The sequence below is a fragment of the Cyprinodon tularosa genome, unplaced genomic scaffold, assembly GCF_016077235.1.
Source record: "Cyprinodon tularosa strain WSP-4 unplaced genomic scaffold, ASM1607723v1 ctg677, whole genome shotgun sequence".
Classification (NCBI taxonomy): Eukaryota; Metazoa; Chordata; class Actinopteri; order Cyprinodontiformes; family Cyprinodontidae; genus Cyprinodon; species Cyprinodon tularosa.
In genome coordinates this window covers 802,201-814,904 of record NW_024039426.1, presented here as the reverse complement: position 1 = coordinate 814,904, position 12,704 = coordinate 802,201, and the positions used below count along the sequence as shown (strand labels likewise).

The 12,704-nt window shown below is 40.1% G+C and overlaps 1 protein-coding gene across 2 annotated transcripts in view; it reads left to right on the top strand.

Moving 5' to 3' along the window:
• The window catches only part of bsna (bassoon presynaptic cytomatrix protein a), a 120,869-nt gene that overhangs the window by 71,884 nt on the left and 36,281 nt on the right, over window positions 1-12,704 (top strand). Inside the window, exons 4-8 of one of the 2 annotated variants that reach the window (XM_038267555.1) lie at window positions 1,237-6,594; window positions 7,786-7,827; window positions 8,284-8,448; window positions 9,840-10,096; window positions 10,746-11,682. In XM_038267555.1, coding sequence (XP_038123483.1) covers window positions 1,237-6,594; window positions 7,786-7,827; window positions 8,284-8,448; window positions 9,840-10,096; window positions 10,746-11,682 — 6,759 coding nt within the window. The remainder of the gene's footprint in view (window positions 1-1,236; window positions 6,595-7,785; window positions 7,828-8,283; window positions 8,449-9,839; window positions 10,097-10,745; window positions 11,683-12,704) is intronic. The other variant, XM_038267556.1, reaches the window with a different exon arrangement.

The window sequence follows — 12,704 nt, the reverse complement described above, 5'->3', positions numbered from 1 at the left end:
AGCCCCATGTCTGATTCATACTTTTATTTATTTCAAATTTACAAAAAAGGACACCTTGTTTTGTCTTAAAAAGAGTGCCTGGAAAAAAGCTAAAAGCTCTGTACAAAAAGCATATATATATATATATAAAAGCAAGTATATGAGCAAGTTTTGCTTACACTGTTAAAGATTATTATTTTTGGAGTTTTGGAGCCCATCATTATTTCTACATAAATAATATTTAATTTTCTTTGTATTCATTCCTTAAAACTAAATAGCATATATTGCAACTGCAACCTTAACGTTTTAAAGCATATTTTATTTCTACTTATTTTTACGCTCAGTAAGATTTTGTTTAAAATTAGAATATTAAACCATCATTAAAAAAGAGAAAATATTCAGAAATGTAGGATTATTGGAAACTACTTATTTGGTTAAAGCTGGTTATCTCAAATTCATAAATACAAGACTGCAAAAAAAAAGATCCAAAAAACACCCTGCACTTTATAGTTTATACACTTCCTTCTGGTTCACACCTTGAATTAATTATAGTGTATAGATAATCCAGGAGAGAAATGGTCTAGTGCTCTACCATTTCATCTACATATGCTGTATTCTCAGTATAACATATTGGGATAGCCATAACTGAAAGATGCTAAATAATAATAGGATCATTAAGCCTCCCCTTACTTTTGTTGTCATTCTAACCCTTTGCGTATATATTGTATGGTGTATTCTTGAAGCCCTATGATCTGATGTGATCTGAGTGTATTTGTATTTGTTTCCCTTTAATTATTCAAAATTCAACCAATAGTCTATACTGATCTCACAAAAATAGTCAAAAAGTCAAAATTGACAAGATCTATTAAATATTTTTTTTATTTGTATGGTTCATAGGTCATTTATATAGCCCAATCCCTGAAATGAAAAGTAAAACTGTTTAGATCTTCTATTAAAAGGAAAGGATTACAGTTTTGTCGTGTTTAATTTACCTAAATAAAGACACTTGGTATTTGTTTTGGTTTTTTTTCTTTTCTAGACACAGTATGAAATACTTTTTTGTGCAAAAGATTTTCATTTTTGACATACTCCTAGTAAAAAAAAAAAACCATAATCCGTTAAGTTGAAAATAAAAACAATTTCCATTGTAAGCAAGCTATGTCAACAACGTTCTTGGTATCTATTATTTGTGAACCAAATGAAACACCTAAACTTCACTAAATCTCATACAATCTTTTTTCTTTCTTTTTTCTGTAGGATACAAAAAACAACAGCACCCATGACTTGTCACGCAGCCCTCAGAGCCTCAGTGATACTGGCTACTCCTCTGATGGGATCTCCAGCTCGCACAGTGAAATTACAGGTCTAATCCAGGAGGAGGAAATGAAGCTGAGCGAAAGGGGCATCATTGGGCGAGGCTCTCCTCCAAGTCCCTCTGAAATCACTAAGCTAGAGAGCTCGATGAGGCCACTGCTAGAGAAGAGCCTCTCGGAGGAAAAGCCAGACAGAAGGGGAAGAAAGCATAGGGACAGAGACTTAGATGACCGAGGGAAGCATCGCCCTCGTTCCCTTTCAATTCCACCAGATGCATATGACTCTGATGAGGAATTAGAGGATATACTGGAAGAAGAAGAAGACGGTGGAGACTGGGAAGGTAAACGAAAAGAAGGAAAGGAAGAAAGAAAAGAAAAAAAGAAGAAGGAAAAGGAAAAAGAGGCAGATCCAACAGAGATGACGGACGAAGAGTTCATGCGAAGACAAATAATGGAGATGAGTGCTGATGAAGACAATGAAGAAGATGAGGAGGAGATTGAGGATGATGAGGAAGATGAAGGTTACGGCTACCAGAAATCGAAGAAAACACATCATAAACACATTCTTTCTGATGCAGGGAAAGAAAAGAGGCGGCTGCAGCACCACTCCAGTAGTTTTGAGGAAGAAACCAAGACCTCTTCTGATGTTTTTAAGGGCTCTGTAGAGGAGGGGGAAGAAGATCTGATGGCATCACAGGGAGGACTGAGACGCTTTAAAACTATTGAACTTAACAACACCAATAGCTACAGCCGAGATATGGAATTGAGCAATGAAAATGATCTAAACCTTGATCGGGAGCCAGAGCTCGAGATGGAGAGCCTAACAGGATCTCCTGAGGAGCGTTCTAGAGGGGACTATTCTTCCACTTTACCCCCAACTTCATCTTCATATGGTTCAGGTCAGTCTCCAACATCTATCTCATCAATGGAGGAAGACAGTGACAGTAGCCCAAGTAGGAGGCAACGATTGGAGGAGGCCAAGCAACAGAGAAAAGCCCGCCACCGTTCTCATGGCCCCCTGCTTCCAACCATTGAAGACTCTTCAGAAGAAGATGAACTAAGAGAGGAAGAGGAACTTCTAAGAGAGCAGGAGAAGATGAGAGAGGTAGAACAGCAAAGAATAAGAAGCACAGCACGGAAAACCAAAAGGGATAAAGAGGAGCTGAGAGCACAACGGCGCAGAGAAAGATCTAAAACACCGCCTAGCAATCTCTCACCGATTGAAGATGCTTCTCCCACAGAGGAACTAAGACAAGCAGCAGAGATGGAAGAGCTTCATCGTTCATCTGCTTCTGAATATTCGCCACAAAGTCTGGACTCTGAGGCTGAGGGGTATGAATCCAAAATCTACAAGTCAGGCAGTGAATACAACCTGCCAACATTTATGTCTCTCTACTCACCTATAGAGAAATCATCCTCAACTACTACCACCACTGCACCATCATCAACCTCCAAACCTCTAAAAAGTGCTGAGGAGGTATATGAGGAAATGATGAGAAAAGCTGAAATGCTGCAAAATCAAGAGAAACTACAGCAACAGCAACATGCACGACATGGGCAATACTATGAGGAAGACATTAATGGACAAAATTATGACGACTATGACTATGAACAAGATCAAACAGGATATGACAATGAAGCAGCAGAAATTGAAAATGACATTTACGAGGAAATCCGACAGACATCTCAGAACATCACAAAGATGCAACAGGCCACTGATGAACAAGTTGAGATTGAAATTGAGACCTCATTTGCAGATAAGCAGCTTTTGGACACAGGCTCAGCCTTTGCCAAACTATTAGAGCAAAGTAATGCTCTGCTAACACCTGGGACAAGTCCCACCCAAATTTCAGCTCCTGTCTCCTTTGCTGAGAGTGGAAGTCGGATACCTGATGTTAGAGTAAGCCAACACTTCACTGCAAAGGATGGACACAAAGACAGAATCAAAAGCCAAGCAGGAAAAAATGGCATAACTCCAACAGTGGCTGCCACCACCATTGCAGCCTATGGAGTTTATGCCAGAGATGCTGTAACTCTTTCCCAAACTGGATCAAGCCACTCTATGACAACTACCCAATCAGAAACCTCACGCAGACACACAGGAAGTCTTGCCACATCATCCGCCACAGTCTCAAGTGTATGTAGCAAGATTGCAGAAATTACTCAGGCTTACAGCCAAAGAGAAGTAATAACCAGAAGGATAGGAGACACAAGAGGTGTTCAAGTGCGAGACAGCTCAACATCATCTGCTGAGAGAGTTATTGAACCACGTTCTCCTAAGTATACAACTTATTACAGGAGCACCAGTCCTCCTCTCTCTCCATCACCACCACCACCGCAAAGTCCTATCCGCTCACCTTCTAGAAAGGCTACTGCTGAGTTCTCCACACAGACCTTCAGCTCAGCACTGGGAATGGAGCCAGCTGGTTCCGGGCTAACATCACCTGTGATAGCTCAGGGAACCCAAACGGCACATCGAACAATTTCCCCACGCCTATATCGACAACAGTCTTCCCAGGAGGCTCCATACTCCCCACCTCCTGTTCCAGCTAGGCCAATGACAGTAAATACTGCAACTTCTCCTTTATCCTCACCTACTCGATTTAGCCGTCAGTCAACTTTTGATAGCTATTCTCCATGTGCAAGCCCCCCAGATACACCACCTTACCAACAATCACCCACACGCAGCTTTTACCGGCCACAAAGAGTGGAGAAGGTAAATGTAGGGACAAGCATGGTTACCACTGCCAGCTTGTACTCCAGAGGGTCTGTTTCTATGGATAATATCTCCCTCTGTAGAATATCTACAGTCCCAGGGACTTCAAGGGTTGAACAGGGCCATATGATTCAAGGTGGTAGTGTTGTAGATCTAAGAACTGCTACCCACTCAGCACCTATTATTATGACTGACCAGGGAATGGATCTTACTTCCTTAGCTACAGAAAGCAGGAAATACCATGGTGGACCAGAAGGCAGCAGGCATTCAACAATCATACAACCCCTAATTATGAATTTAAACACACAGGAGACCACCACACCAACCACTGTGAGTGTCACTGTAGCTGCCTCTATGTTTATGACCCAGCTAAAACAGCCAATGGTTTACGGTGATCCCCATCATAGTCGCATAGATCTAGGCCAGGGCATGGGCTCAGCAGTATGTCTTTCCCAAAACAAATCCCCAATTTCTCCTCCAACTGACCCCTCTATTCCAAAAATCGATGCCAAACTAGAAGATCTTAGCATCCAACAGAGAGAGCTCCAAAAACAACAAGAGAAGCTACAAAAACAGCAGGAGCTCCTTGAACAACAGTTACAACAGCACCATCAGTTGCAACAGCACCAACAACAGGCATCAGTTCTATCCAAGTATAACCTTAGTGGCCAGATCTCACCTTTAACCAAAAAAAATTTGATAGTTAGCCAGACGAGCATTGCGTCTACAGTGGTCAGTGCTGTCTCACCAGTGATTAATCCTGATCTTTATGCCGCTGGTCCTATTGAGCTGAAAGGGAAGTCCAGTCCTCCTGGTTTGATGTCAGGGGGTAAATCCCCACATAGTATGGTTGTACAAATGGATGGGGGACCAGAGCCAGTAAGGGCAGTAACTCAACTTGTGAAGGTAGAAGAAGGACAAGATGCAGTTGATCTCACAGGAGGCCAAATAAAACCTGACCAAACAGCATGTTGTGATGTAGTTTACAGACTGCCATTTGGTGGAAGTTGTGTTGGTGTCTCTGAGAAAGAGGGTATTAGACCTCCATCTGCCCCACCTATTAGTTATGAGGCTGATCATGAACGCCAACCTGGAAGGTACCATGAGTACCCAATGGATGCTCGTAAGGCCTACACATTACCTTTCCCTGGAAGGCTTCAGCCTTCTATGTCTGATACAAACCTTGCTGATGCTGGGCTGCAACCTTACAATTCTAAATATGAACCACAACTTCAGCCATCAGGAGAACTTGTCATGGATTTAACCGCTATGAAACAGAGCTATGGAGGATATATGGGTATGCAATATGGTTCCTATACAGACTTACGTCATGGAGGGGAAATTTCAGCGCAAGCACTGCCAATAAGAAGATATAATTCCTTGTCCAACATTAGCTCAGATTATGGTTATTCTGCTCGGGATATTGCAGGCTTCCAAGAAGCTAACTTGGCTCAGTACAGTGCTACAACTGCAAGGGAAATAAGTCGAATGTGTGCAGCACTTAATTCAATGGATCGATATGGAAGCAACCCGGACTTGATGCAGTTTGGAACCTTAGGTAGAGGTACTGGACCAGGAGCCTCCAGATTTGCAGCAAGTATTGGCTTGAGGCAAAGCCTAATATTTGGACTTGATGGTAAACCAATGTCTCAAAATCAAGCTCTAACAAATCTTATTAATGCCAGGCAGGCTAGTCTAAGAGCCATGTACCCTGCTGCTATTAGGTCCTCTGATGGAATGATTTACTCTACTATTCAGACTCCTATTGCCTCAACTCTTCCCATCACCACCCAGCCTGCTTCTGTACTTCGACCTCTACTGAGAGGAGTCTACAGGCCATATGCTTCTCCTAACATGACGCCAGTGCCCCTGGCTAGTCTCACTAGATTGCCAATTAGCCCAAGAATGCCATTGACTGGACAAGTACCACTCCGCTACCCAGCACCAGGTCTGCTTCAGACTACCTCAGTCACTGTCTTTACCACAACTGCTACATCAACTTCAGCACCAGGAGGAGCCCTTGTGCCTGTGTCTTCAACAGCTACTAGCTCAACACTCCAAGAGGAACCTGTTTATCTTGGTAAAGGTGCCAAAGTAACATCAGTAGATGTCACTTCATTACCAGGAGCTGTGGTCAGTTCGTCTGAATCACAGCAGCAACCAATAAATCTGTCCCAGACACATCTGAACACCCAACAGCAACCGATGACAATGGCTCAGCAGCCACAGCCGCCTCCTGCAGCCCATGCATACCCACCTTCAAGTCCAGCAATAACTCAAGGCTACACCCAATCTGCTGCAGGTCCATCAGTCCCAGCTGGTGGCTTGCCAATTCCATGTGGTCTTCCCCCTTTCCCTCCACCAGGTGCTATGCACAAAGAGGGCGAAACGGAGGCAGAGAGGCTCCACCGACAACAGGAACAACTCCTACAGATGGAGAGGGAGCGTGTTGAGTTAGAGAAACTTCGTCAGCTGCGACTGCAAGAAGAACTTGAGCGCGAAAGAATGGAGCTAAAGTTACATAGGGAGAAGGAGCAAATTCTGGTGCAGAGGGAATTACAAGAGCTGCAGAACATCAAGGATCAGGTATAAGGAGAATTAGGAAATGTGATTAAGAGTTACACAGTGTTAATGCTTTTTTTGTTAGTTTTTGTTTTGTTAGTCATGTTACTTGTGGTATTCTACTGATTTTAAATTTATTTTCATTATTTGAGTGTTTGTCATGCAAAGTGCACCTATTTTTTTCTAATTTATTTGATAAACCAGCAAATGTGTGTATAATGTGTATGCATACTTTTCAGTTCTTTTTAAATTATTTTTCAGTGGATTTTTGTTTTTATTCAAACTGTAACAACCCCTTCAAGTAGTTACTTTATAATTAAAAACTGGTATAACAAAAAAATCCCCATGTAATAATCCTTGATTAGATGTACTGTATGTCAGGAAAATGTATCTATCCTAAATTTCTAGGTCACCTTAAAATGGTGTGAATGCAGTTTTTCTTGAAATGAATCCTTTTACCTAGTGTTACCCCAACATTAACTGGGATCCGTCCGTTATTCTTAATCATGTGTTATAGTGTTTTTAAACTTTAGCAAGATATAGTATGACCACAGAAATATACTGGGACAGCTGAGATTATAGAAGTTGTTTTTTTTGTTTTGTTTTTTTAGAATACCATAACATTTTTTTTTGCTGATTTAGGACAAGTTAAATCTGAAATAACACAGAATACCTTGTCTTACACCAGCCTAGACAGTGTTAAATATTTTCAGGCTTACGAGTGCTACTATTTCTTCCCCACAATAATACCAAATATAAAACATTAGATATGTCAAGTTAAAAACGAAATTATTTACCTGCCCGAATAAATAAAATATTTATAACTGCTTTTATTTTTTATATTTGCAAACTAAACTGAAACCCCTTTGTTTTAAAAATATAATCCCCCTTTTTTTATAATTTTTAAAGAACTACAACTAATCCTAATTTCCCGGCATTAATTAATACAATTTTAATTCACACTGTGGAAATGGGATATAGTCTTTGTGTTTGCATGACTGTTGTATGCATATGTATGTGTTGTATGTCAGTGTTTGTTCTTTATAAAAAAAAAACAAGCAAGTTTTATGATCAATTTGTTCTGTCAAATGTTATGTAAATTAGTGATAATTTTAAGAGCATATTTAAATTTATTTGTTTCTTTGTTAACAATTTTAAATGTATTAGAAAAAACAACACAAACATCTAACATAAGCATTTTCTTCTCTTTATTAGAACAAGCAGTTGAAACTCTTTCAAGTTAACTCTGTTAAACAGGTGAAACCCACAGCCCTCTTAATGAGAATGAACAAGAAAAGGAATGTTTTATTAATACACATCTCATAACATGCAGTTAAAATTAATACCTAACCCTTTTTCTTGCACCAGTCTATTGTTTGAGCTGCGAAGAAAATGCTTCAAATATTTGATATAAGGCTTTTTAGACTGGTAACAATTACCAGCATATGCTGCACTTTGCTTTAGTTGCGCTTCAACTAACTAGGAACCATTCTTATAACTAATCCATCAATACAAGAGCTTCATCTTACATTTGCTTTCAAGAATCTTGCTTTGCAGTTTTGAGACCTACTTCATGGCCTTTTGTATCCCTCTTCTGTTGTCTATTTTCATTGTTGCACCTACACCTTTATTTTCTTTCATTACTTTTTTCTTTACTCTACATTACTGTTCTTCCAGAACATCCAACATGTTTTTTCTGTGTGTGTTTTGTAGGTATTACAGCAGCAGCAGCAAGAACGCGAGAAACAACTTGTACTCCAAAGGGAGCAGTTGGCCCAGCAGAAATCCCAGTTAGACCAAATACAGTCTCTGCAGCAGCAGCTCCAGCAACAGCTACAAGAGCAGAAGCGGCTTAAGACAGCTGCTCAGACTATACAGGTGAAGGAACTGAACAACATTGGAAGTTGGTTTTTAACCTTTGGGTTCCAGACAAACACTTGTTTTAAAATACTTAATTTACAAAATAATCGCTGTAGAAATTGATAATGATATTAAGACGATGCAGGAGAAAGTAAGCAGTGGTTTCCAAATGAATTGTGTAAATAGTAAATAGGATAAAAGTTTTATGCTATCATATTATTTTTTCTGGGTTTTTTTTACTGTTTAATTTTTCAATCATGTTGGAAATAAAACAAAACAATGACAGCTTAAACTCTTCTGGGAAGGCCTTTACAATGTTTTGTTGTATGTTTAAGGGATTTCCAACCATATTTCATGGAAAGTCTTAGTGAGGTCAGACACAAACGTTATATAAAAAACCCTGGCTCCTGTTGGGTCAGGACTGTTTGGGTCAGCTAAAGGTACATATTTTTAATGTCATGCTAGCTCATTTATTTTTAATTGACCACTAGAGCATAGTCGTGTAGGAACAGAAACAGACTGTTCACACAAATTTTTTAAAATATAATTGTTAGAAATTGTCTTCGTAAGAAATCATACAGATAAGCCCACATAATAGTCACTACCCCACCAAAACTATCACTATACAAAAGCCATTCAGGCAAATGGAATTCCACTGAAATCTGCAAAATCCAGACTCCAATATTGGTTTGCTAGACAGAAAAAAATATATTTTTTTACTTAAGAGAAATTACACACATTTCTCTACAGTCCAGTTAGTAGACTCTGTGTTTTTTGCTCCTCAGCACTGTCTGACTCCAATTATTGATTTTAAGTGGTCCTCCATTTTGTTCCCAACACTTAGAATGTGTACTTCTTTGTTGTAACACCACTAAAAGTTGACTGCGGAGTATTTAGTTGAAAGAAGATTTTACAGCTGGACTTAATGCACAAACAGTATCCTATCACAGTACTTTACTAGATTTCAGCCCCTGAGAGCGAACCTTTCTTTCACAAATGTTTTTTAGAAGCCACCTGCAGGCCCAGGTAAGGTTTACACATGTGATCATTTAAGTGGTTTGAAGACCTGAATTCAATGATTTCTTTTGCTATAGTGTATCTGAAGATTACTTTTCCATATTCCAGTTTTTAAATTTTTTTTTGAATGACTGTGACTTGGATGACTGGGAATCCTTAGCATATTTTTCCATATCTTCCTAATGGACATAGATATTGAGAACAGAGCCAGATATTTTGGATGTAATTTTGCAAGTGACATTTTTAGTGTTGCTTGTGAGTATTTTCTTTAAATAATGTTTACTGATTGCATTTATTTGTGGGAATCATAATATCGGGAAAGAGAAAAAGTCAAAACCCTTTTGGTAATGAGTGATTGTTGACAGCTCTAATCCATTCACATTTCTCAACAGCTGGATATGACAGGACAGCCACTGCATCCCTACATAGACTCTCAGATGAGCTCTCGCTCCCTCCCCAACTCTTCCTCAGAGATATGTCTAAGGAGTGTAGATGAACAGATGGAAGCCAGAGCTGGTATGAGGAAACATAGCTCCTTGAGCAGGCTGACCCGCGACACAACTGATGGAGATGGTGTGGTTTTCTATGGCTCCCCTCGCAGAATTGTGGATAGTTGTGTACAGACTGATGACGAAGATGGAGAGGAGAGGTAACAATTTTACTTTGCTTTTGAAGTGAGAGATGGAACACTCTCCTGGGCTATGAGTATGTAGGTGGTATAATGTAACAATGAAGTGCATCCAACCTCCCAACCTCACATTTTCATCCAGCTGTAGTGGGAAGATTGTCGTCTTCCACAAGCAAACATACTAATACCCATATTGCACCTTGTGTGTCGATGACTGAAGACAGTGTGCCATTTTAAGTCATTTATGGTTTTCCGTCCTTCACATCTAATGCAGTACACACAATATGACCTGATGCAGAAATAGATACCAATATAATTTGGACATCTCAAAAATTCAATACCAGAGTATTGCAACTTTAAGATACCACACAAAAAGCCCATTGACTCTATTTCTACGGTATCAACAAAACCACTACATCGGTTTCACTTCAGATACCCAATAATATCATTACTTGATCTCATCCATTAGAATGCAGGCACTCTATCTGCACCATAATTTGAAAAATAAACTGTGATTTGTCATTGCTGCCACAGTTAATTGAGGAGGTAATTTGTTACTCAGTGTCATACATAGTGTTCATACATAGCAGATTGTATGACTAGTGTTATATCTAAGGAGCGTACACTGACTCGAGCATAAATGCTTATGGATTTTTCTCTACAACACCAGGTACATGATGCGTCATCGCACCAGGAGGCGCGGTCGCAGCGTTGACTGCTCCGTTCAAACAGATGACGACGAGGATAAGGCTGAAACAGAGCATCCGGTTCGCAGAAGACGCTCTCGGTTCTCCCGCCACACTGAATCCGCTGCAACTGGCACGAGCACTGCTTCAACTACCACCTCAGCAACAGACACCAAAGCTGAATCATCCAAGATAGTTTCCTCCAGCATTGCAGTCCAGACCATCAGGGAAGTGTCCTGTCAGACAGAAGTTGAGCACCTAGGAAGAGTCTCCCCAGCAATTCATGTGACATTACCAGACCCCAATAAAGTCGAGATTGTGCACTACATCTCTGGACCAGAGCGAACTCAAAAAGGACAATCTCTTGCCTGCCAGACTGACCCAGAGGGGCAGTCACAGGGTGTTGTAGCTCCACAGCTCAGTGTGCCAACTACGGTCAGTCCATATTCTTCCTCTACCAGTACCGGAACATTACCATCTAGTTCCACTGACCTTCACAACCAGCAGCGCCAGCAGCAACATGTGGCAGCAAATGCAGCAAAATTTGAGCGGCGCCGACCCGACCCATTAGACATTAACTACCAGCCTCACAACCACCTCCACAACGAGTCCATTTCCAGCATCATCAGGCAGCAGCAGACTGCTCCAAAATCTCCACAAGTCCTCTACTCCCCTGTCTCACCGGTGTCTCCACACCGTCTGCTGGAGACCTCTCTGTCAAGTGACAGACTAAACAAGGCCCACGTCACTCCTCAGCAGAAGTCTTACACAGCCGAATCTCCCCAGCGACACCCATCTGTGCCCCGACCTATCAAAAGCACGCATAGGTCAATGTCTGACCCCAAATCCCTCAGTCCGACCACAGAGGAGCATGCCAAGGCCAGACTGTCCCTCTATCAACAACAAGCTCTCCAGAACCAGGTAAAGTTACTTAAACTGATCTGATGCTCTGAAAAACAGCAGGATTAACTCCTAAAAAATTATTAGATGAGAAATCTTGCTCATATGCTTTTATAGGGAAAAACTCCTTCATCAGGTTTTTAAAGAACTGACGTACTGCATTTGGTTTTAGATGGCAGTTTATTTACGAGTATATCAGCCTAGTTTTTCTATCATTTCAAGTCAGTTCCAATTATGATCTAACAAAATGGGGACACCGCTTGGGATCAAAAATCAATATTTTTGGGTCTTGATTCTCTCTACATGTAGACTAAAAAACAACTAAATTCTTTAAAAATCAGACAATGTGATTTTCTGGATTTTTTTTTCTCATTTTGTCTCATAGTTGAGGTATATCTATGATGAAAATTACCGGCCTCTCTCATCTTTTTAAGTGGGAGAACTTGCACTATTTTTGGCTGACTAAATACTTTTTTGCCCCACTGTAAATCTGTACAGCACAGAATTGTATGACAGCTAACACTAATTTTCTTCTTTATGTATGTCTTCTAACACAAACTTCACTCTTGTTTCCTGTTGTCTTTGTTTGTCTATATGTGTCTCCTTTGTCAACCTTGTTTTCTTGTTGCATCCTTTCTTGGATTCCTCTATTTCTTGACCCTTTTCTTCATTTGAGGTTTCCTCCTTTCTTTTTCTTTCACTTTTTTGGAAAATGTCTGTGCATATTTCTCTTTTTATCCGCGCCATGCTTCCTTACTCATAAAATTGGCTAAAACATTCTTGGATCTGTTTTCTTTTGTATAAATTCTGATTTTACTTTTTTTTTTTTTCTTTTCTTTATTTGGTACCTCTTTTACCTCTCATTTTTCCCAAACTTTATTCCAATTCTCTTAACATGGTTTATTTAATTTTGCTTCCTTATTTAATTTCTCATCTTGCTGCTTTGTGTCCCTTCTCTTGTATTTTGTTTTTTATCATCCATCAACCATTCTCTATTAATGGGAAAAACCTGTTATTCATGATTTTATTTATTCCTCAATTAA